This window comes from Narcine bancroftii, chromosome 7 (assembly GCF_036971445.1).
Source record: "Narcine bancroftii isolate sNarBan1 chromosome 7, sNarBan1.hap1, whole genome shotgun sequence".
Taxonomy (NCBI): Eukaryota; Metazoa; Chordata; class Chondrichthyes; order Torpediniformes; family Narcinidae; genus Narcine; species Narcine bancroftii.
This window is the reverse complement of record NC_091475.1, coordinates 181,838,409-181,865,231: the sequence shown is the minus strand read 5'-3', so window position 1 is coordinate 181,865,231 and position 26,823 is coordinate 181,838,409. Positions and strand designations below refer to the sequence as shown.

Here is a 26,823-nt window from a genome sequence, read left to right as displayed (position 1 = left end):
TCCATACCCCTCCCATCTATGTGCCTTTCCAAATTTTTCTTAAATGTTAAAATTGAGCCTGCATTCACCACCTCAGGTGCCAACTTGTTTCATACTCCCATCACTCTCTGTTTGAAGAATTTCCCCCAAAACTTCTCCCCTTTCACTCTAAACCATTTCCTCTTGTTTGTATTTCACTGAACCTCAATGGAAAAAGCTACTTGAATTTACTCTATCTATAGTCATCATAATTTTGTATACCTTAATCAAATCTCCTCTCATTCTTCAACACTCCAGAGAATAAAGTCTTAACCTGATTAACTTTTCCCTGTAACTCCGTTCCTCAAGCCCTGACAACATGCTCATAAATTTTCTCTGCACTCTTTCAATCTTACTGATATCTATCATCTTCACTGCTAGGATCCTCATCCAATCAGTTTTGGCTAGCTTCTCTCTAATACCTCCCTAGTTACCTTTTCTCAACTGTAATATTGATGAATTAGATTTAGCCTCTTCGTTTGTTAATAATATTTTGGCAATATTCAGTTTTGTCCATTCTAACTGACTTGCAGAAATAAAAAATATATTGTCAAACTATTAACCTGCTGCAAGTGGCTTACCGTACACATTTAATAAAATGCTGGCTTGAATTTTTTTTCATGATCTATATTGAGTGCTTTTTTTGTCAGGAATGTGGGCACTTGGCTGCTGCAGGGTGGTACGCTGTTTCATTTTTATGAACTTAATCTGCTCTGCAACTGAATATCCCTTCTATTTTGTGTGGTTTCTGTGTAAATTAATATTTATTTTTATTAGTAACATGGTTCAAAATCAGAAATATATTTCCTGACTTTGATAAATGAAGAAATTAACCATGAATTGAAAATTAAAAGAGAAATATTTCACACAATGAAAGGAGAATAAATTATCTTGAATGAAATCAAAATTAATCCCAGTTTTTTTTTTAAATAGAATGTTGGAAAGTAAAGCTTTCATGTATGCACACTGTTATACAATTTTTTTTGTGTACACGATCTAAACTGTGAAATGGTGCCAAATGGGGGAAATGGAATTGTCAACTTTTAAATATGTACATTCTCTGAAATTATGTTTTTAAAATCATACTTAGTTTAAAAAAAATGTTTATAATGTTTATCAGATGCCTGGTTCAGAAGTTAACACAGAGTCTTTAGAATTGAGTGATGAAGGAGCAAGTTTTCCAAGTTCCAAAAGACAAAAGACAGAGAACACTACTGCACAAATTGAAAGCAACACCTCTGAACTAACTGTGAAAGAAAAAACTTGTGATACTTGTGAACAAAATGACATTGCCCCTACCCCAAACAGCAATAAGAACTTGCAGGGAGAAAGCAAGGAGAAAGAATTGTCATCTGTTTCTATTTTCAATGAGGCGGCTGGGGAGTACAAAGAGAAAAAATGTATTACTGTACCTGGAAACACATTTAAAATTGAAGATGAATTAAAGCTGTTTTATCAGGAATTGGAAAAAATTGAAAGTGAGACTGATTTGCTTGTAGATGGTTCACAGGATTCAACAGGAAGCAAAGAAGATACAATGAATAAATGTAGATTAAATACCACTGTTAAGACTTACAATAGAATTGCAGGTGTGCGACATAAATTTGGAATAACAGATGACCCACACTCTCAAATTCTAATGACTGAACGCCCAAGTGAAATACATTGGAATTCCACTCCGACTCCCACAAGATCTCATTGGAACCAACCACAGGCTTTCATTGGTCCTCAAGGACCACCACTGCCAAAGTTCATTATACCACTTGCTGATCAAAGACATGTCTTATCACGAGGGCCAGTGCCTTTTCCACATGACCAAAAGCTAAGTAATAGTTATGTTGATGACTGTAATATTACAGCATTCTCGAGAAAAGATGAAAGTAGCATCTTGCAGGCACAGTCTATTAATAACTGTATGATACAATCTGGATATTTTTACAACTTTGGTCAACATGAAAATACAATGCATCAACAGTTTATGTTGAAGCCCAACCTTTGTCAACACTATTGGGAGGTAGAGCAACTTACAAATCCAGCTATTGGAGATAAATTGCTAATATTTATGCGTGGTCCTCCAGGATGTGGAAAATCTACACTTTCACGGTAGGTTTGATCCCAATTGTTTGCACTTTAGTGCTTGTCTTGTGAAAAAAATGTGATTGTTTATATTGTAATTGCTTACACTTAGAAAAATCTATAATCACTGAATCTGATGGGTAATCTGTTATCTGAAAAAAGTATTTTGATCTGGATAAGCTTCAGTATTACATGAAACAACTATGATCTAATGATTTTTTGGTATAGTTTTATAAATGAAACTTAGAATGAAATTTTATTTCACTGATAGCTAAGGTAACTAAAATTATTTGTTTTATTTCATTTGTTAATAAAGTGCCAATCTTAATCTAAAATCTAAAGCGTAGAAGAATCTTGAAGTTTCAGTTTAATTATCTACTGAAAGGTAACTAAAATGTTTGAAGATTAAATGGGAATGAATACATTTGTCAACCATTAGATTTTCTCTGAAAGCTTGCTGCAGCTTTATAGCTTCAAACATTGCACTATAATACCAAAACTGTTCCAAAAATTTATAATACTTTGAACTGTGTTACTGATACCTGTGCAGGTTACCAATTATAAATTTCCTTCCCAAACCCTATTTTGGGAACACGTGATATTCTGTCAAGTTCCAGGCAATGACAATCTCCAACAAGAGAACATCCACCTATCATCTTGTGACATTCAATGGCATTCTGATCACTGAATCCCACACTGTCAATATCAAGGGGATTACTATTGTCTAGAAACTGAACAGAGGTGGTCAGAGGTAAAGAATCCTGTTGCGAGTAACTCACTGCAAACTCCCCGTAACCTCTCCACCGTTCAGAAGGTTCAAGATGTGATGTAATGTAGTGTTTGCAACTATAGAGGCACTTTGTAGGTTGACAATTTATTAACAATTTTGTTCTTGTATTGTAAAAAGGATAAAATTGCTTTGGAAAGAGTGGGGGTGGGGGAAGATTCAGAAGGTTAGTTCCTGTGATGGTGGGTTAATCACTTGAAGAAAGATTGAATAGGCTAGACTTGACAGTATAGATAGAGGAGGGATGCTTCCCCTTGATGGACATTTACAATTCGGAATCACTGTTTCAAAATGTGACTAGGTGATTTAGAACAGTAATTCTGGAAGATTTTTTTCATTCAGTGTTGTGATTCTTTGGAATTTTCTGTTCCAAGAGTTGTGGAGATTCAATCATTGATTCCATTCAAAGCAAAGATTTGGAAATAGAGCAGGAAAATATTATGTACACCCCTTAATTTACTTGGAGTGAGATTTGCAAATATAACAAATGCTTTATCCAAGAATATTTGTATATTCCTAAGTTGTAGAAAGCTTTCTTTTCCCATGAAATTGTAATTGATTGCAGATTTTGAGCAACTCCCTACTGCTTGCTATTCAGCAAGACAAATTCAATATACTGTTTATTTTGGCGGATAAGACAACCCTTGAAGTACCCAAAAAAAGGGGTTGTCTTGTAGGACAGATACAAAAACAGGTGACCTTAAAATTCTGGCTGAAAAAGTGAACCAGTTCTGACCACCTTCCCACCACTGCTGCCAGTCCCTGACCATTTCCCCATCGCCACTGCTGGTCCCTGACCACCACCTCGCCTTAACCAACTGAGCCACTTTACAGTCCGGGAGCTTGAGACGACTACTTTGAGGCAGACAGCATCACACCCAATGTTCAGAATGGAGTCACCATTACCAACTTCAGCTGCAGTCAATGCTGAAGACTTGGACCCAGCTCCATTTGGCATATTCCCAGCCAGAAGCAAAGATTTCAGGTTTTTTTCACTGTAATCATTTGCTTAATTTACAGATTTGTTACTTGGCGATTGGGTTATTGTAACAAAGTTTGGATTGTTGCTGGGAGGCCTGCACACTAGACTCCAGCATGTTCCTTGAAGCCGATCTGGGGCGTTGATCAGAAAATTGGTGGTCGTCTTGTATGACTGATGTATGATAAAACTGTGGCGGCTCACCACAAGGCAAGCGAACCAGCCCTGCTTATAAGCCACGTGGCGGGGCAGCCGGCCAAAATGGTGCCGTTGGGGGTTTCCCTTCCTTCCAGCTCAGTTCTCAGTAACCCGCGCTTGGGGACCACGTGACGCCTGGGTGATGTCAGCGCTGTCCAGCGCGGTTCTCAGCCAGGTCCAGCCCAGCAGCCTGCAATAAACTAGTCTGCTCACTGAGCTCAACCTGTCTGGTTGCATGTGTTATTGAAGGAGCAGTGTAGCCGCTGCTACAATTGGTGACCCCGACTGGTTCAAACTTCTTTGAACCCATCATGAGCGAGCCTGGGATCAGCGCTATAGCTGTAAGACTGCCTGAATTCTGGGCTCAGGAGCTGGAGACCTGGTTCGGCCAAGCGGTGGCCCAGTTTCACCTCTGTCAGATTTCGTCCAACTCGACCAAGTTCTACCATGTGGTCGATGCCCTGGACCAGACCACCGCCAGACGCGTGCTGCACCTTGTTCAGCACGCACCCGCCGAGTACAAGTACGAGACCGTCAAGCGAGTGCTTACCAGGTCCCTCGGACTATCCAGACAGCAGCGTGTCGCTTGGATACTGCACCTTGACACCCTGGGGGACAGGTGCCCGATGGAATTGATGGATGAGATGCTTGCACTCATGGGTGAGCACACCAACTGCCCACTCTTAGAGCGCATCTTTCTCGAACATATGCCCAGAGACAACTGGCCGCTGCTGGTCCAGGAGAACTTCACCGACCTGAGGAAGGTTGCCCAGAAGGCCCAAGAGCTATGGCTCGCACAATTCTCGGAAGGCTCAGTGGTCCAGCAGGTCACGAGGCATGTCCATGACCACCCCCTACAGGGGCTCCCAAGAGCATAACCAAGGCCACAGCATTTGCTTCAGGCCTTTGCTTCTACCACCAGCGCTGGGGAGCCCAGGCTCAGAAGTGTCGTAAGCCCTGGTCATTCCAGGGAAACTACCAGGCCGGCCACTGTTAATGGCTGCAGTGGCTGGCCAAAGACACAGCCTTCTCTACCTGCGGGACTGAAAGCAGCCGGTGGTTCCTCATTGACACTGGAGCCCAGATCAGCATCATCCCAGCCACTGCCATCGAATCCAGGAACTGACCTCATAGACCTCCTCATCGTGCGGCCAATGCAACGACAATCAGGACGTATAGAAACAAGACCGTCCACTTCCAGATTGGCCAGCCAAAGTTCTCATGCAGATTCACCGTCTTGTCCCTCCTGACTGGGTGCAGACTTCCTCCTCAAACACAGGCTTCTGGTGGACATTTGAGGTAGGCGCCTGGTGAACACCCATACCTTCCAGGCCGTTCGCCTCGACGGCTCCCACTCAGAGCAATTGAAGATGGCCACGATCAGCATGCCCAGAGACGAGTTCGAGCAGATCTAGGATGAGTTCCTGACACTCCTCAAGCCACAGTTCTCCGCTGCCTCGTCGTGCCATTGGGTGTTCCACCACATCCCCACCCAGGGCCCGCCGGTTCACACCAAGGCAAGTCGGCTCCTGCCTGACAAGCTCCAGGTAGCGAAGGAGGAGTTTTCGCACCTGTTGGAGCTCGGGATCATTCGGCGGTCCGATAGCCCGTGGGCCTAGCCGCTCCACCTGGTCCCGAAAGCCTCCAACGGCTGCCGTCCCTGCGGAGACCATCGACAGCTCAACGATCCTGACCGTTACCCCATCCCTCACATCTAGCACTTTACAGCCAACCTGCACGGCGAGAGGGTCTTCTCTAAGGTTGACCTGGTGCTTGGATATCACCAGATCCCGCTGCACCCTAAGGACATACCCAAGAAGGCCATCATCACCCCCTTTGGTTTGTTCGAATTCCTGTGAATGCCGTTCGTGCTCAAGAACGCCGCTCAGACCCTTCCAGCGCTTCATGGAGTCTGTGGGCAAAGACTTGGATTTCGTCTTTATTTATTTGGATGACATCCTCGTCGCCAGCAAGGACCGGGTGCAACACAAGGCCCACCTACGTGCCCTTTTCTCCCAGCTGGCCGACTTCGGCCTTGGCATCAACCCGGCCAAGTGCCAGTTTGGGAAAGAGTCCATGGAGTTCCTGGGCCATACCATCATGGCCGAAGGAGCCATGCCCACTGCTGCGAAGGTTGCTGCGATCAGGGAGTTCCCACGCTCAGACAGCCTCAAGGGGCTGCAGGAGTTCGGGGGTATGGTCAATTTTTACAACCGCTTCATCCCAGGAGCTGCGCGCATCATACAGCCGCTGTTTGATCTCATCGCAGCCAAGCACAAGATGCTCGCTTGGAACCCAGAAGCCTGCACCACATTCGAGGCCACCAAGGACGCCCTCGCGAAGGCTGCCATACTCGCCCACCCACACACCGACCTGCATATGGCACTCTCTGTCAATGCCTCTGCCACAGCCATCGGTGCCATCCTGGGCCAGCAGGTGAATGGGCATTGGTAGCCGCTGGCATTCTTCAGCCACCTTCACCGCCTGCCGGAATGCAAGTATTGTGCCTTCGACCGCGAGTTACTGGGCTTATATCTGGCGGTGTGGCATTTCCACTATTTTTTGGAGGGGAGTACTTTTACCATCTTCACCGACCACAAACCCCTCACCCAGGCACTCGTGATGGCAAAGGATCCCTGATCGGCCCACCAGCAGCGTCACCTCTCCTTTGTGTCTACCACCGACATTCGGCACAAGGCGGGGAAGGACAATGTGGTTGCCGATGCACTTTCGCGACCAGCCACCTGCGTGCTGACGCCAGGCCTCTACTTCAACCAGCTCGCCAGGACCAGGAAGTTAATGAGGAGACGAGGGCTTTCAAGACAGCCATCACTGTCCTGCAGTTCCGAGACATCCCGACTCCAAGTGGCGAAGGCACCATCCTGTGCGATATCTCCCTGGGCAACCCGCACCAGTGGTTCCGGAGCAGTGGCGCAGGCAGGTCTTTCGTCACATCCACGACCTTTCACATCTGTCCATCAGGTCCATGGTCCGGATGATGGCAGAACAGTTAGTATGGCATAGGCTGTGGAAACAGATCACGGGCTGGGCCAGAATAAGCACCCATTGCCAGATGTCCAAGATGCACAGGCACACCAGGGTGCCCGTACAGGAGTTCGAGCACTTCCGGGAATAGTTCAGCCACATTCACATGGACATAGTCGGGCCCTTACCCATTTCTGTGGGCAACCATTACCTGTTTATGGTGGTAGACCACACCACTCGCTGGCCCGATGCAATCCCGATGCCAGACACCACCACCGACTCCTGCTCCTGAGCCCGGCTCACCTCACCAGTGATCGAGGCACCCAGTTCACAACTGCACTCTGGCCACAGCTCACCAACATGTTGGGGATACAGCTACACCGCACCACAGCCTACCACCCGCAGGCCAATGGACTGGTCGAACGTCTTCACTGTCACCTTCAGTTGGCGCTCATGGCCCACCTCACCGGTCCCGACTGGATGGATGAACTGCATTGGGTGCTCCTGGGCATTTGCTCCACTCCCAAGGAAGATCTGCAGGCGTCATCAGCTGAGCTGGTCTACGGTGCGCCGTTGGCACTATCTGGTGAGTTCGTCACCAAATCTCAATCCCCAGTGGTCGCCGCATAAGCTATTTCCTCACCTCAGGGTACGCTTGGGCTCCTTCGAACCCCCACTGCCGCCCAGGCATGGCACCTGCCCGTCTCACGTTCCTGGCGAGCTGCTCTCCATGTATTTCGTTTTCGTTCAGCTGGGCCTGACCGCGGCATCTCTGCAGTGACCGTACAAGGGGCCGTACAGAGTTATACAGCATTCCGGCTTGACGTTCACGCTGGACTTGGGCGGCAGGCATGAGCTGTTTACCATGGACAGGCTGAAGCCAGCGCATCTCGATCCCACCGAGCCCATGGTCATTGCCCAGGCCAAGAAGCGAGGCCGCCTGGCAAAAGAAGACATTGGCGCTGGTTCTGGGGTGGGAGGGGGGAGGCTTTGTGGCAGCTCAGCACAAGGCAAGCGGCTCACCACAAGGCAGGTGAACCAGCCCCGCTTGTAAGCCATACAGCAGGGCAGCTGGCCAAAATGGCGCTGTTGGGGGTTTCCCTTCCTTCTAGCACGGGGCTAGGGGACCACATGACGTCAGCACCCTCCAGCGCGGTTCTCAGCCAGGTCCGGGCTGGGAGTACAAGTGCAGCCCAGCAGCCTGCAATAAACTCGTCTGCTCACTGAGCTCAACCCGTCTGGTTGTGTGTGTTATTGCAGGAGCAGAGTATCCACCACTACAAAACCATGAAATGCAGGCTGAAACTGGGATCACGTCTTATCTGAAGGTCATCTGATCCGCCATAATATACAGTAACAACGTGACAAATATATTGTGCTTTTTTATTTTACAAAAAACACATTATTTTGGGGGAAAAAATTGCATTGGTAACTTCTGACATTTCCTTTATTTTTCCCCATAATTGTTAACGTGTTGATAGAAATTTCAATAGTTAGCATATGAGACTAATTTAAAATATCTACTAAATGCATAAGTTTATCTATTCTTGAGGGTAGAATCAAATTGCCAACATAATTATTTTTGAGTATTCCTGTATACAGGTTGCTGTTAGATGAATGTCCGAATGGTATAGTCTTGAGCACAGATGATTATTTCTGTCAGAATGGAGGTTACTGCTTTGACCCCAATTTCCTTGGGGAAGCTCATGAGTGGAATCAGAACAGAGGTATGATTTACTTTATTTAATAACTCGGTAGTTATTGCTATCTCGTATTTATTACCTTTGATCCAATACAGGCAATTTTATTGAAAGGATGATCTTTCATAGATCATGTATGGAATATTAATGAAAATAGAAAAATGCTGTATGATTATACCATGTCTAAAGTTGTAGTCTGGCATTTCCTTCTAACATTGTATAAAGTTGAACACTAAAAAGTAAAGATGGAATTCAAAATTCTACGCATTTTTCAGTGCATTTGAGGTTATAAATGAAGTTATAATTGCACTGGGCTCTGGAGGAATCTAAGGATTGCAGGAAAGGGCTCAAGCAAAGAATTAGAAAGACCAAATGGAGCCATGAAATGCCTTTGGCGAACAAGATTAAGAGAATTTGGGGTGGCACGGTTAGTCCCACACTGTTACAGCGCTAATGGCCAGGATTCAATACTGGAGCTGTCTGTAAGGGGTTTGTACTTCTCCCTGTGTCTGCATGGCTTTCCTCCAGGCACTCCAGTTTCCTCCTACTGTTCAAAATGTACTGGATTTGTAGGATAATTGGGTGGCACAGGCTTGTGGGCAGAAAGGGCCTATTACTGTGTTGTATGTCTAAATTAAAGTAATCCTCCAAAGCATTATGCACATGCATTTAAAAACATGAGGATGACTTAGGGAAGGGTGGATGTTTTGCAGTCCCAAGGAGTAAATGCATGCTTGAACTCGGATGAGGTATTAAATGAGTATATTGCATTGGATTTCACCAACAAGAAGGACATGGATAGTCATAGTATAGTGTGGAGAATGCTTGTATATTGGGGCAATTTGAGATCAAGAGCATTAAGATGGATAAGTCCCTGAGGCATAATGGCAAGTGAGAAAGTTGCAGGGGCTTGAAGTTCTTTGATTCCTCACTAGTAAGAACCTGGAGGACTGGAGAGTAGGTTCAAAGAGGGAAATGGAGATGATCCAGGAAATAAAATTCCAGTGCACCTCCTATCAGCGCTGGGAAAACTCTTGAAGAGGATATGTATGATTTACGGATATTCAGAGCAGCTTGGTCATTTAAGGGTCAGTCTGCATAGCTTTGTGTAGGGCAGATCATGTCTTATTAATTTGAGTTTTTAGGGTAGTGGATGTTATGGACATGGATTTTAGTCAGAAATGGTAGACTAATTCAGAAGCTACAGGCACTTGGGATCCTTACTGAATTCAATAGAAATTCTGCATGGCCTGTAGGAAAATGAATCTCGGAGTAGTATGTGATGCCATGAATGTATTCTGACAATAAATCTGAATTTTGAATTGATGGTTTGAATTCAGACTTGGTTGATCTATAGAAGGGAAAAAAATGATGTCACATGAGGTTGCAACACCAACTTTGACTCCTCACAACAGTGAAATCCCCAACCCATATGTGATCAGGAAACATTCAAGAAAATAAGAAATACTGAACCGCATTTTCAAACTAACAGAAAAGATTGGTAAGATACTCAGCAACTTTAACCTACTGAAGCAGAGAACAGACTGCAGCACACTGCAGAGCGGATTGCAGGAGACACACAGGAGGCTGTTGGAAGCACAGTTAAAGAAGGCAGAAGCATGGAAAGCAGGTTGGCATCAGGGTGAGACTGAGTAGACATAAAACATACTCAAGGAAATATTAATGGAATACATAACCAAATCAAAAGGAAGAGGCTATTAAATTTACTGAAAAAAAAAATAGATATAGCATTCGTGCAGGAAACGCATCTAACTGAAGTGGAACATGATAAACTAAGGAGAGACTGGGTAGGGCACGTAATGGCAGCATCATATAACTCAAAAGGCAGAGGTAGCTATATTAATCAATAAAAATGTACCAATCAAAATAGAGGAGGAAATAATAGATCCAGCAGGGAGGTATGTAATGATAAAGTGTCAGATATATTCAGAATTTTGCAATTTGATCAATATATATGCACCTAATGAAGAGAATCAAAAGTTTATGCAAGATATTTTTTTGAAGATTGTAGATACGCAGGGGAATATATTGATGGGAGGGGATTTTAACCTTAATTTGGACCAAAGGTGGATAAAACTGGACAAAAGACTAGCAAAAAGGAATTAAAAAGTAGCCAAATTTATTGTTAAATCAATGCAGGAAATGCAACTTTTGGATATATGGAGGAGGCAACACCCAAAGGAGAATGAATACTCATATTATTCGAGTAGACATAAAACGTACTCAAGGATTGACTTGTTCCTGTTGTCAGCCCATATCCAAGGGAGAGTTAGGAAAACTGAATATAAAGCTAGATTGCTATCTGATCATTCACCCCTGTTATTAGCAATAAGACTGGAGGACATCCCACAAGAACATATAGATGGAGATTAAACTCCATGCCACTTAAAAGATAGGAATTTGGAGAATTTATTGAAAGCCAAATTAAAATGTACTTTGAAATAAATACGGAATCAGTGAAAGACAAATTTATATTATGGTATGCAATGAAAGCCTTCATTAGAGGGCAGATAATAAGTTATGTAACTAAGATGAAAAAGGACTACAATCGGGAAATAGAACAGTTGGAAAGGGAAATAGTAAGTACAGAAAAAGAACTAGCAACAAGGGAAGATGCAACAAAAAGACGAGAATTGGCGGACAAAAAAATAAAATACAAAACATTACAAACGTATAAGATGGAGAAGAACATAATGAAAATAAAGCAGAAGTGTTATGAGCTAGGAGAAAAAAACGCACAAAATACTAGCCTGGCAACTTAGAACAAGCTAAAAGAACTGTATTGGCATCAAGGAAAAAGGACAAACAAATTACTTTAAGGAATTCCTTGAACCATTATACTGAACTGAGAACAAAGGGAAAGAAGACAAAATAGATGAGTTTTTAGCTAAAATTGAACTACCAAAATTGCAAGAAGAGGAGCAAAACAAATTGATAAAACCATTTGAAATAGAGGAAATACAGGATATATTAAAAAAGCTGCCGAACAATAAAGTGTTTGGCAAGATGTCAGATCCATGGTCAGCATGACGACAACAACAACTCTCCTACATTTCAGAGGAGGACTACAATAAAGCACATCAAGGGGAAGAGCAATCTAGTTGCTGACGTGCTATTACACACTGCCATCACTTCTGTCCATTTGCCTTCTCCCAAAATAGACTCCATGACTTTGCCAGCAGCTCAACAGAAAGATGAGGAGATGGCCATATATCACTCTGCCATTATGGGACAGAAATTGGAGGATATACACTTTGGTCCAGCAAATACTTCTCTACTTTGTGACATATCCACTGGTTAACTGAGATCCATTGTACGTACTGCGAAGCGATATTGGGTGTTTGTTTCCATACACAGTTTAGTTCACCCTTCGATTAGGATGACAGCAAGGATCATGGCAGACAAATTCATGGGGCACGGCCTGTGCAAGCAAGTCGGCGCTTAGGCAAGGACAAGCATCCAGTGCCAAACCTCAGAAGTTCAGCATCACACCAAAGCCTCACTACAAGTTTTGCACCCACACAGCGCAAGTTTGATCACATCCACGTGGATATCGTTGGCCCATTACCCCCTTCCAGGGATGCTATTCGCATCTTTATGGTAGTAGACAGGTTCGTGAGATGGCCGGAGGTTGTCCTACTTTCCGACACCTCCGCCTCGGCTTGTGCGAGAGCCCTCATAGCTAATTGGATAGTGCGTTTTGGACTGCCCATGCATATCTCCTCTGACAGAGGAGCTCAGTTTATGTGCAAGTTATGGTCCACAAGCATACAGTTGCTGGGCGAACGAGCTATTGCCTATGAACTTGGGCAATAGAATTTTAAATATTTGGCATGAGAAAGGAATTAAACATTGCTATAAAGAAGGGCTACTTATGTCCTTTGAACAACTAAAACAGAAATATAATCTGTCAAATGGATCCTTCTTTATTCAGTTGAGGTCTTTCTTGCAAGAGAGGTGGGGTCCCACAATGACCCCACCCTCAAGTAATAAAGTGGCAGGTATGCTTTGACTGGGAAATGCACCTAAATTTGTAACTAGGATGTTTTCTGCTCTCCAAGGCAAAAGTGTTGAGTGAGGCCTACAAAGTCGACAGAGAGGTGGGAGCCAGATCTAGGTGTTACAATACTGGAAGAATGCTAATCTGACTGGTGTTTGGACAGTATGATATCAGCAGTTAATGCGAGATATGGATTGATTCCAAATAATTTTCTTCAACATAAATTAAAATCTAAAATATCTGAAATGTGCTTTAGACATGGAACTTTTATACATTCTACATGGTGTGAAGGTAAGACCATTCTGGCATGATTTTGCTGAAACACCAACAGGAATAACAGGAGTGACCTTCACATATGACCCAGCGCTGCACCTTCTGTGCAATCTTATGGACATGAGCAATAAATTGACTAAATTTCAAATAAGTTTTGTTAACAATTACTTGGAAGTCCAACTCTCCTCTATTAATTGCTTGATGGGCTGGGGAGATGCATAGTTGTATACCCATGGAGAAATTAACTTTTAAAAAAAAAATAAAAGACACATGCGTTAAGATGTGGCAACCATATTTAGATTGTAAACCTGACCCATCAAGGTATTTAAAGATGTGATATCCCAGAAAAACATTATGAATGTACTGGGAGCTCTGACAGTACTCAAAGCTATATTCTTGTGTTGTTGAGTGAGGGGAGGGAAAGAGGGTGGAAGTTTTTCTTTTTGTTTGTAAACATTTAATTTATATATTTGAAATGTATAAATGTTTAAAGACTATTAATATATTTATAGGGGGGAAAAAAATTGAAATTAAAATTGTGCCCTCTTATCCTAGTCTCTCCCACTATGCGGAAAGAACCATGCTACCTCTACAGTGTTCGTGCCATTTGGCATTTGAAATGTTTCAATGAGATGCTTCCTCATTCTCCCAAATTCCAATGAGTACAGACCAAAAGTTGTCAAGTGATCATCTTGTGATAGTCCTTGCATTGCTTGAATCATCTTTGTGAACTTCATCTGAACCTTCTCCAATGTCAGCACATCCTTTATTAAATCAGTCCAAAACTGTTCGTAGTACCCCAAGTGAAGTATCACCAGTACCTTATAAAGCCTCAACATCACATCCCTGTTCTTTTTATTTAAAAGGCAAGTGAAATACTTGGGAGTGCTAATTCATGAATCACAAAAGATTGTTTTGCAGGTGCAACAGACTATCAAGAAGGCAAATGGAATGTTGGCCTTTATTGGTAGAGGGATTGAATTTTGGAGCAAGGAGGTTATGCTGCATCTGTACAAAGTACTGGTGAGGTTGCATCTGAAATACCGCACACAATCTGGTCTCCTTACTTGAAGGATGTACTGGCTTAGTATATGCTGCAGAGGAGGTTAACCAAGTTGATCCCAGAGATGAGGGGGTTAGTCTGTGAGGAGAGATTGAGTTATCTAGGGCTACTACTGGAAATTAGAAGAATGAGAGGGGATCATATAGAAACATAAAATTGTGAAAGGCATAGATAAGATGGAGGTAGGTAAGTTGTTTCCATTGGTTGGGGAGACTAGAATTAGGGGACATCACCTCAAGATTCAGGGTAGTAGATTTAGGACAGAGATGAGGAGGAACTGCTTTTCTATGGAATTCACTGCCCATTGAAGCAGTTGGGGCTACCTCAGTAAATATATTTTAGACCAGTTGGATTTATTTTTTTCATAGGAGAATTGAGGAAAAGGAAGATGGATGGATGGAAATGAGCTTATCATCAAATCAGCCTTGATCTCATTGAATGGCAGAGCAGGATAGATGGGTCAGATGAGCTACTATTTCTTATGTTCTATTCCTCTTGAAAGGAATGCCAGCATTGCATTTGCTTTCTTCACCACCAACTCAACATGTAAGTTTACCCTCAGGCTATCTTGCTTGAGGACTCCCAGGTCTCTGCATCTGGGAATTTTCAATTTTCTCCTCTTTTTAGAGCATAAAAAGAAGCAGTCCCACCTCTGTGGGACAACACTAGCAGCCAACCAGAATATAATTTCTGTATTCCGAATCTCTGATCCTGCAAATCAATCAATGCTCAATCCATGCTAGTATATTTCGTGGTATACCAGGGGTGGCCAAACCATGGCTCGTGAGCCACATGCGGCTCTTTGACGTGTAATGTGCAGCTCGCGGAGAGGATGGCTGTCCCCAGCGGGGAGGGTGGCTATCCCCAGCTGTCAACAGCCTGCCTGCTGCTAGGCACTTTGACTTGCTGCTTTAAGGTGTCTAGGGGGAATGTTTGGTGTGTGGACTTGATGAGAAATAAATCTTTTGCAAAATTGCTCCCTTTGAAACCATGCTTCTTCACTAACTGCAGTGTATCAGCATTCTGCAAATGGATGATTTGCAAGACAAGGATTGGAAGATACTTTCCCCAACAAAACTGTACCCATGCCTGCCGCCCCAGCCCCATAGTTCTGTGCCTGCTGCCCAAGCCCTGATGTCCCGCGCCAGGGAGCTGCCAGGCAGCGGGAAGGGGGGCTGTCAGGCACGGGGAGTTGGGTCACCGGCTGATTGTCGTCAGCCCACCCCCCTGCTAGACACCTGAAAGCTGCAAGCTGCTTTCAGGTGCCTTAGGGGAGCGCTTGGAAGTGGAGAATATACCTCCCCGAGGTGAGTTATAAAATCATCTAGCATAATTATCTTTGATCAAAGCTCTAAGTTAATAATATGCAAACAAAGAATTTACAGGTATACAAAATCTTTCTCTCAATTGATTAAAAGAAAGAAATTGCCCCTCTACAAAACAATCTTGTATTGTCTTTATACCTTTAGAATCCCAAATCTTCAAATGATTATTAAACATTGAAAAAGGAATAAGCTGATTATTATACAATGGAGTTAAAATTGGTAATTTATCTTTCGACTCTAACACTCTAACATCTTTAATAAATGTTTCAATATCGGCATATCATATTGGTGTAATAAAATCAAATTCCAACAAAATATAAATTCATGTATCTCAGCCCTAGAAATACACACCATCTCCATTTTAGCCCAGCTAGGAGGCTAGTCTAAATCCATCAATCTACTAACAAACTTCAACTGGGCAGCTTCATAATAGTTTTGAAAATGTGGTAATTGTAGTCCACCCATTACATACTTCCATGTAAGTATATGCAACGCCACTTGAGCTAATTTACCTTTCCATAAAAACTCTCACACTGCTTTTTTCAAATGTTGAAAAAAGCCCATAGAATGTAAACAATGTATTAATTGAAATAAATATTGAATTTGAGGAAAAATATTCATTTTAATACAATTAACCCAACCAATCAAAGTTGATGGAAGATCTTTCCACTTAATCAAATCTGCTTTAATCCATCTTAATATAGGTTCGTAATTTAATTGATATAATGATTGATGATTAGTATCCATGAACACACCTAAATATTTAATTTTACTTGTCCACCTTAATTTTGTAATAGTTTTAAATTCAGAATAATCTCCCACTCCAACTGGTAAAATTTCACTTTTATTCCAATTAACTTTATATCCTGATAATTTTCCAAATTTCAACAAACTCTCTTGCAATTGTTTCAACAACCGTTCCGGTTCCGTCAAGTATACCAACAAATCGTCCGCAAATAAATTAATTTTATATTCTTCATTCTTAACACTCATCCCTCTAATTTCTTCATTTTGTCTAATAGCCTGAGCTAACGGTTCAATAACCAACGCAAATAAGGCTCGTGACAATGGGCAGCCCTGTTGAGTTGAACGACTCAATTTAAATGGTAAAGAAATTGTCCATTTGTCACCACCCTAGCAATCAGGTTCATATATAAAGCCTTAACCTAACCAATAAAAAAAGGCCTGAATTTACATTTCTCTAACACTTTAAATTAAAAAAATCCCACTCAACCCTATCAAAAGCTTTTTCTGCATCTAATGCAACCACAATAGAGTGGTTTGGTTGCTTTCAATATGCGTTGAGCAAAGTAATTAATCAAAAAATATTATCTGATGCATTTCTATTCTTAATAAAACCTGTTTGATCAATATGTACCAATTTTGGTAAATATTTAGCAAGTCTATTAACTAATATTTTTGCTATAATTTTATAATCTACATTTAATAAAGAAATAGGTCTATATGAAGACACTTTTAATGGATCTCTCTTTTTTTGGAATTACAGTTATTAAAGCACTTGAACATGATTCTGGTAACTTCTGATCTTCAATAACTTGATTCAACACTTCTCCAAATACATTGGAGAAATCATCATAAAAAAAGTTTATAAAATTCCAGAGAATCCATCATCCCCCTTGGGAGTTTCCATTAGGCATTTCATGAATAGCTTCCTTAATTTCAAAATCCGTAAATGGAGATTCCAATTACTGAACATCATTTCCATCTAATGCCGGAAACTTAAATTTAGATAAGTATGAGTCAATAGAACCATTATCCTGTTTCCCCTCAGAGGTATATAATTGTAGATAAAATGAATAAAACTGGTCATTAATTTCCTGAGGTTTATAAGTAACTTTTGAATTCTTCTTAACAGCATTAATAGTCTGAGATGTCTGTTCAGCTTTCCATTGCCAAGCAAGTACCTTATGAGCTCTTTCCCCCAACTCATAATAACGTTGTTTAGATTGATTAATTAAGCGCTCAAACTGATAAGTTTGTAAAGTATTATAACGTAATTTCAATCTCACTAATGCGACTTTTTTATCTGTTATACCTTTCTGAAAATCTTTCTCTTACTCAGCAATCTTAGTTTCTAACTCTAAACTTTCTGCCATATATTTCTTAACTTTAGTAGAATAACTAATAATCTGCCTCCTCAAATAAGCTTTTAAAGCATCCCATATTACAAAATGACTATCCACAGAATTAACATTCTCATTCAAAAATAAAAGTAACAAAAGTAACGAACTCTTGTTTTTTCCAATAATATTGCGTTAAACCTTTATCTAAACGATGGATGTACTACCTCCGAACTTTCACAAGAAAAAAGTAACAATAAATGATCTGATATAACTCTACTTTTATATTCAGCTCGTAATATGCTACCTTGTAAATGTGATGATACCAAAAATAAATCAATTCTTGAAAACAAATCATGTCGTGAAGAATAAAAAGAAAAATCTTTCTCTGTAGGATTAACTTTTCTCCAAATATCCACCAAATTTAAATGTATTAATTTGTGTTGCCATCTTTGATTTCCTTATACTTTTTGGATTTCTGTCCAATAAAGGGTCCAGAACACAATTAAAATCACCACCAACTAAGACATTTTCATTAGCTTGATTTAACAGTAAAAAAGCTTCTGAAATAAACTGCTCATCATCTATATTAGGGGCATAAAGATTCAGCAAAAAGTTTACAGTTCACTCTTAATACCCTGCCAGCAGAGTATTGGAATCTGAAGATTCCAATTCAAAGGGTAAATTTTTATGAACCAAAATCACTACTCCTCTTGCCTTAGAATTAAAAGAAGAAAAAAAATGACCAACCCAATCTCTCTTCAATTTCAAATGTTATTTTTCAGTCAAATGTGTTTCTTGTAAAAAAGCAATATCAATTTTCATTTTTTTTATATAAGCCAATATTCTCTTTCTCTTAATTGGATTATTAATCCCTGAAGGTTAAAAGTTGCAAAATTCAATTTAGACATCATTTTTAATGACTAATATATTTACACACAATAAAATAATGCTCCCCTCTATAATTCTTCTTTTAAAAATAACCTCCAAAAAATAACAGAAAAACACCAAAAAAACCACACAAAGGTAGTAATACCCTAAAAATCTGGGTGTGGTAAACCCACTAGCGGCAGATGACTATCAAAGTTTTCAGTGTCATCCAACCCCCCCCCCCCACCCCAGACAGATGCATATTTATTATTTAATTAAACACAATAAAATATAGTCCATATATTCAGCCCAATGATTCCAAGCCCAACAACTGCTCCGGATCTTCAACATCACCAAGACTTTGTCAACTTATCTTTCTTTCCATTCTTCCTATACTTTCCATTCTTTCCATACCCATGTCCATTACCATTTCTATTTACCTTCCTCTTAAGAGACAACAGAGGAGAACACCCATTTCTTTGCAGTTCCGGCAAAGAATTAGCAAAAACCAAAGCATCATGATCATTGTCAAAGAATTGAGATTGAAAATTTCCATAAAATCTTTCAAAATTGCAGGATAACGAAAAGCAAACTTGTAGCCTTTTCGCCACAAAACATCTTTGGGTGTATTAAATTCTCATTGTCTTCTAATAACCTCTTGGCTCAAATCAGCATAAAAGAACACTCTGTTATTTTGGACTATTAACGGAGACTGATTCTGCTGTGCTTTCTGTACCACCATAAGTAGAATCATTTCTTTATCTTGGTACTTTAAACAACGAACCAAGACTGCTCTCAGTGTTTGTCCTGAAAGTGGTTTTCCTCTCAGAGTTCTATGAGCCTGATCTAATTCCAAGCCTTGAGGAAAAAGCTCTTTACCCAGCACCTCTGGGATCCAATGCTTAAAAAATTTTATAGGATCGAAACCTTCAATGTCCTCTGGAAGACCAACTATTTTCACATTATTCCTTTGGCTTTGATTTTCCAACGAGTCAATCTTCTTCAATAAATCTCTTTTTTGAATCCCCCAATCTACAAAAGGACCTTCCACTTCTTCCATTTTTTTCTCTATTACGCTCCACCTGGTTTTGACACTCAGAAAAGGCTGTTTCAATTTTCTTAAAATTATCTTGCACAGTATCAACTGATCTTATACATCTATTAATATCACTCTTAACTACAGTCATTTCCTGTTTCACAGTTGACATTTCATCACACAGGGTATTCATTTTTATTTTCATCTCCATAAATCCTTGATTCACCTGAGTTGATATTTGTTTTGACATATTGTGCATTTGACAAGCAATCCCTTCCAAAACAGTAAACACTGAATCCATTCCAGAGTCCACCTCCACTTTTTGAGGACTACCTCCTTTAATTACAAGCTCCTCCTCCTGGACAAATTCCAATAAGGTAAGTTCCTCTTCTTCCTTAGTCATCGTAGATCCTTTAGCTGAACGGCTGCGGGTCTGGACACCCGACGCCAGCAGCCCGACCTCATTGGGACATTGGCGTTTGGGCTCCCCCACAGACCATACTTCCTCCAGCAATTCTCGGACCCGGGATGCCCCACGCAAGCCAGGCAAAGCCGCTGGATGCACAGGAGCGTCGCGTGCCCTGGGCTACCCAGTGAGTTCGCATGTCCCCTTCTCGGCAGTGCCACCCGCGTGCACATCTTCACGTGAACGCGGGTCGGCAACGGCCGAGCTCACCAAGGTGTCAGCACCATCTTGCGGAGGCAGGATCAGCGCCGAGGTCAAACTCAAACGAGCTGGAGTCCTCTGAGGCTTGGAGACTCCCAAAGACTATTCCATGGATTCAGCAATGCAGGTAGGCCTCAATTCTTCCGCACTTTTGTATGGTAATTTTTTCTGAAGTTGAGGTTTAAATTTTTCACATTTGATGCCATCATAAATCACTGTTATTTAAACAACTGTAAATATTATTTTTAACCACTTTTATGCTTTTTAAAATGAGATATTTAGTAATCCAGCTGGGGAAAGGTGGAATACACGTCTTTCTTCTACGCCATCTTGCCACGTCCCCCCGCACACTGCACATGTTTTCCACAGTGAGGACTTGTGCAAAATTCTCATTTAGTTCCTCTGTAAACTCCTTGTCTCCTATTGCTATTTCTCCATCATCATTTGTTATTGGTCTTATATCTACTCTCAACTCTCTTTTACTCTATGTATACTTGAAAAGTTTTTAGTATCTGCTTTGATATAACTTGCAAGCTGACTTTCGTACTTCATCTTTTCTATCCTTTCAAGTTTTTAGTTACCTTCTGAAAGTTTTTTAAAACTTCCCAATCATCTATCTTTCCACTTTTTTTTGGTTTCTTTCTACGCCTTTTGATTTTACAATTGTCATTCTAATTTCATGACGAGTGAAAAAATTTTTCAACCTGTGAAGTCAGTTCAGCTCCGAAAAATATCTGATAAATGAGGATTTCTGATTTGTTTCCGATATCCTCATTTATCCAAAAAATTTTTTAAATTTGGATAAATGGGGATTTCAGATAATCCAATTTCAGATAATCGGAGTTGTATTAAACATTGTCCATGATAACACATAGTTCTCTCATCCCTTGAAATAATGTATTGGTATATTCAGCATCAAATTATACTAGTTTTGCATGAAAAATTTATATTTTGAAAACTAATAAAACTATGTAAATGAGGAAAGCAAAATGCTGGTGGAAAGGGGTTTTGAAAAATATATTGGGCATGAATGACTTGTACAATGGTGTTATTTGTTGTTCGCCATGTCTTTGTGCTGAATAGCTACATTTAATCAAGGATGGGAATAAGATTGGATTGTATTTGCAGCAGTTTGTCTCCAGGTAGTGATATATGGCTTGCAAAACTTTGTATTTTAGATTTATCTTAGTCTTTTATCTTTGGAAGTTTATTACTTGTAGGTGAGATGCAAACCAGAGGTCATGGGTTGAGTGAAAGGGAAAGGTTTAGGGGGAACTTCTTCACGCAGTTGTGTGGAACAAGCTTCCAGCTGAAGTTGTGAATGAGGGCTCAATTTTAACATTTGAGGAATTTGGACAGGTACATGGATGGATGGGAGAAGTATGGAGGCTATGGTGCAGGTCAATGTGACTAGGGGAAAAAAATGGTTCTGCCCAGACCAGAAGGGCATATTTCTGTGCTGTACTGTTCTATGGTTTAATTTTAAACATGTATGTGTGTGTATTATATTTAGACAAACATTTCAGTAACAGGTTCTTCCAGCCTAGGAGCTCATGACACCCAAATATCCAAATTAACCTATAAACCCTATACATTTTGAAAAGCAGGAGGAAACGCAGCACCCAAAGGAAACCCACGCAGATACGGGAAGAATGAACAAACTCTTTGCAATGTAATACTGTTGCGCTATTTGTGCCACCCTTGCTTGATGAAATTATCTAGAAGAAAACTTTTACTCTTTGGATAATTTTTTCCTAATAGTCTTGCCATGCAAGATTCTTTATCAATTCAAGATCAATATTTCTAGTTTTTCATTGTGTGTGTGTGATGCATCACAAAATTGGTGGTGGAGTTGCCAGATTTACATGGATTTTCAGGGATGTAAGACTTACCTTGGATGAAAGGATTTGAGCTTATTTTTGGTTTGATTTGAGGGAGGGAGACATTAACAGGTTTGTAGATGCTTTGTATGCAGTTGCCATTTTCAAGGTGGTGTGGATTGTTGTGCTCTGTCATCATTTCAAATTTGAATATTTAATGAAGGGCTACTAAGGAGGTTTTAAACTAGTATGGTTGGGGGAAGGGGACCATATAAAGGAGAACATCAAGGAGAAGGTTTCTCTGCAAATAGAGAAGGCTTGTCGACAAAATTTTGGGGGTGGAAAGACAGGTGATTGAGAAGAAAAATGATCGATGCAGTGATGGAGGGGGAATGATGGTAATAAATAATAGTTAGCCATAAAGATAGGGACAAACAGAGGGAAAGATGTGGTAAATCTCTGAAATGCATTTACTTTAATGCTTGGAGTATTGTAAAGAAGGTGGACGAACTGAAGGTGTGGATAAACACTTGGCAGTGTGACGTGGTGGCAATTAGTGAGACATGGTTGCAGGAGGGTTGTGACTGGCAGCTAGATATTCTGGGTTTTGCTGCTTTAGGTGTGATAGAATTGGAGGGGTAAAAGGGGGTGGTGTGGTATTGCTTGTCAGGGAAAATATTACAACGGTGCTGATGCAAGATAGATTGGAGGGCTCGTTAAGGGAGGCAGTATGGGTGGAATTAAAAATGGAATAGGAGAAGTTACAATTATCGGGTGTATTATAGACCACCTGGTGGGGAGCAAAAAATAGAGGAGCAAATGTGTAAGGAAATAGCAGAGATTTGTAATAAGCACAGAGTTGTGTTAGTGGGGATTTTAATTTTCCTAATATAGGTTGGGAAACCCATTCTGTGAAGGGGTTGGATGGATTAGAATTTGTAAAATGTTTGAGGGATAGTTTTTTTTGCAGCAAGATGTGGATGTAACCCACTAAAGAAGTTGGATCTACTGTTTGGGAATGAAATGGGTCAGGTGACTGAGGTGTGTGTTGGGGAGCAATTCAGATCCAATGAACATGGTAGAATTAGTTTCAATATAATTATGGAAAGGGTTAGGTCTGGTCCAAAGATTAAGGTTTTTGAGTGGGGGAAAGCCAGATTCGAACAAATGAGAAGGGATTTGCAGGTGTTATGAGCCCAGAGGACCCCAAAACCCAGCAGCAATAGATATTCACCAAGACAAATGGTTACATAAACAAAAGTTGCTTTTAATTATCTTTAAACATGAAAAAAGAATCACACTGTAATTTATCACTATTGACTTAACTAACTTAACTTAACCCCCTTCTAATTCTAAGCGCACGTATGTAATGTGTGTATAAGTTCAGAAAAGTTCTTTGCTTCACAGTCCAATCTCACTTCTCATTCCTCCAAGTTCACTGGTTGCAGGAAATTCTTATACTGTGCACAAAATTTAACATTTATAAAGTTCACCAGGCTTTGGTGCTTGAAAGATTTTCAGAGAGAGATTTGTTGTCCGCTGGACACCCACAACTGATTCCTTTTTAATCAGCCACTTCAGTATCTTGCTGAAGAAAGTTGCCCCCTCAGGGTTCTCCAGATGATGACCTCTTTCTTTCAGGTCACCACAGAGTTCCTTTTTATTTCTCATTTCAAGTGAAACATTAGGCAGCCAGTCCTCTCTTCTTTCATGAACCACAGGGGCTTTGACCAGGCTGAACCAAGCACACACAACCTGTCTTCCAAATGGGGTTTCCCACAAGCTTGCCAGCTTGTCCTGTTCCAGTCCCAGCTGCTGGTGCTGACTGTAAAACTGCAGAACTGAGATCTCTCTCTCTCTCTCTCTCTCTCTCTCTCTCGCTCGTTTGAGCTCTCTGTCTCTCTCAGAGAGAAAAACTTTGACTCTCTCTGCTTGCAAAACCACATGACACTCCTAGAACAGCAATTTCCACTCCAGACAGTCTGCAGCTCCAACAAGTTCTTCATCTGTTGCCTTTTTGTAGCAACAATCCATTAGTGAAGTCTCTTGGGCACTCTCCAAAGCTTTTGCAAAGGCTCTGGGGCCGACATGTCTAGCATGAGCTGAGCTCCAGTATTTTAAATAAGACCTGTTTTAAAGTGTTTGAATGTGACCTACACTAAAAAACCTGCCCCAATTTATCTCCCAAAAACATATCTATAATCTGTCATACAATGAGTGGTTTGGGCTAATCAGTTTCATGGGAAGGAGGTAGAGGAGAATTGGAAGTCTTTTAATGGTGAGATTTTGTGGGTGCAAAATCTTTGTTCCTGTAAAGATAAAAGGCAGAGCCAAAAGTTTGAGAGATCCTTGGTTTTCAAGGGAGATTAGAAAGTTGGTTTGAATTAAAAGGGAGGCCTACATTAAACAAGGTATAAATGAGATGCTTGGAAAAATATAGGAATTGTAAAAAGAAACTTAAGAAAGAAATTATGAAAGCGTAAAGAAGGTACAAGGTGGCTATAGCGAACAGGGTGAAAGTAAATCTAAAGGGTTTTTACAAATATGTCAATAGCAAAAGGTGAGTGAAGGATACAATTGGTCCCTTAGAGAATCAGCTTGGACAACTGTGTGCGGAGCCAAATGAGATGGGGGAGATATTGAATGAGTTCTTCTCTTCTGTAAAAGCAAAAGGGGTGATTATGGAAATGTAGGGATTAGGAAAGAGGGGATGTTGGAACTTTTGAGGCATATAAAGGTGGATAAGTCTCCCGGGCCCGACGGGATTTTCCTCAGATCTTGAGGGAAGTCAGGGAGAAAATAGTGGAGACTGACAGTGATTTTTCAAAACTCACTAGAGGGGGGCATAGTACTGCAGGATTGGCGTATTGCAGACGTTGTTTCTCTGTTTTAAAAAGGGCTCCAGGTGTAGGCCCAGCAATCATAGGCCAGTAAGTTTGTTGTTGGTAAACTAATGGAAAGTATTATTAGGGATAATAAATACCGTGTATTTTCCACCATTGACTTGCGTTCAGCCTATCATCAGCTCCCGATCCACCAAGAAAACTGACCTTTCACAGCCTTCAAAGTGAATGGACGGCTGTATCAATTTCTCAGGGTACCCTATGGTGTCACAAATGGCGTCGCAGTCTTCCAGCGGGAAATGGACTGGATGGTGGACCAGAACAGGGTGACTGCTACTTTCCTGTATCTGGACAATGTCACCATCTGCGGCCATGACACGGAGGATCATGATACCAACCTTGAGAAATTTTTTCAGAATGCAATTCGACTGAACTTGACCTACAATTTCGACATGTGTGTCTTCCGGACCACTCGGCTCACAATTTTGGGTTGTGTGGTGGAGAACATGGTGGTAATGCCAGTCCCTGACCACATGCATCCCCTCATGGACTTGGCCCCCCCCCCCCACACCCAGAGGCACTCAGTCGCTGCCTGGGCTTTTTCTCTTACTATGCCCAATGGGTTCCACACTATGCTGACAAGCAACGGCCACTCATCAAGATCACCTCCTTCCCCCTGTCAACCGAAGCTAGAACGGCCTTCGACCGCATCAAATCGGACATCACTGCTGCAATGCTGCATGCCATCGACGAGTCCATTCCGTTCCAAGTTGAGAGCGATACGTCCGACTTTGCACTGGCAGTCATTTTGAACCAGGCCAGCCGGTAGCCTTCTACTCCAGAACCCTTCAGGGTCCTGAGAGCTGAGACTCCCAGGCCATAGTCGAAGCAGTACGTCATTGGAGAAACTACCTCACTGGCAGGTGCTTTACGCTGCTGATTGACCAACGCGCGGTCTTCTTCATGTTTAGCAATACCTAGTGAGGTAAGATCAAGAATGACAAAATCACCAGGTAGAGAATCAAGCTCTCCACCTTTAATTATGACATACTGTATCGGCCTGGTAACTCAACGACCCGCCTGGTAACTCAACGACCCGCCAGATGCGCTCTCCAGGGGGACTTGCGCCATCATACAACTGGACAGGCTGCAGAGACTCCACGAGGAGCTCTGTCATCCAGGAGTCACGAGGTTCACACACTTTGTCAAAGCTTGCAACCTGCCCGACACGGTCGAGGAGATTCGCTCCGTGACCCAAGCCTGCCTGGTGTGTGATGAGGGCAAGCCCCATTTCTTCTGTCCAGAGAACACCCACGTCATCAAAGCCACCCGCCCCTTTGAGCGTCTCAGTGTAGACTTCAAGGGGCCCCTACCGTCGACCAACTGTAACACCTACATCCTTACGGCCATTGACGAGTACTCCCGCTTCCCGTTCGCTGTGCCCTGCTCGGACATGACTGCCTCCTCAGAAATAGAGGCCCTGCACAGCATCTTCGCCATCTTCGGATACCCGAGTTACATCCACAGTCACAGGGGGTCCTTGTTTAAGAGCGCAGAGCTGTGGCAGTACCATCTGGAGCATGGTATTGCTTCAAACAGGACCACCAGCTATAACCCACATAGTAATGGGCAAGTCGAAAGAGAGAATGCCACCGTCTGGAAAGTGGTTACGCTTGCCCTCCAGTCCAAAGGTCTCCCCACCTCTCGCTGGCAGGATGTGCTCACTAGTGCCCTACACTCCATCCGCTCCCCCCTATCCACTCCGACCAATGCCACCCCCCATGAAAGGATGTTCTCTTTCCCGAGGAAATCCGAATCGGGAACGACCATACCAGCGTGGCTCACGGTTCCCGGTCCGGTCCTCTTAAAACACCACGTTCGCTACTTAAAGAACGACGCCTTGGTTGACCGAGTGACTCTGCTCCATGCGAATCCACATTATGCCTACGTTGAGTACCTGGACTGGGGGGGAGGACACAGTCTCGGTAAGGGACCTAGCCCAAGCCGGATCAGGCACAGCAGTGCCTTTAACCCAACCTCCCCCTTTTCCTTCTCCCCCAGGTCATTTGGTTGAACAGACG

The 26,823-nt window shown here is 42.0% G+C and overlaps 1 protein-coding gene across 4 annotated transcripts in view; it reads left to right on the top strand.

The window, feature by feature from the left end:
* The window catches only part of LOC138739475 (NEDD4-binding protein 2-like 2), a 53,756-nt gene that overhangs the window by 7,920 nt on the left and 19,013 nt on the right, over positions 1-26,823 (top strand). For 3 of the 4 annotated variants that reach the window (XM_069891613.1, XM_069891616.1, XM_069891615.1), the window contains exons 2-3: positions 1,139-2,121; positions 8,646-8,770. In XM_069891613.1, coding sequence (XP_069747714.1) covers positions 1,139-2,121; positions 8,646-8,770 — 1,108 coding nt within the window. Of the gene's footprint in view, positions 1-1,138; positions 2,122-8,645; positions 8,771-13,592; positions 14,009-26,823 lie in introns of those variants that run through there. The other variant, XM_069891617.1, reaches the window with a different exon arrangement.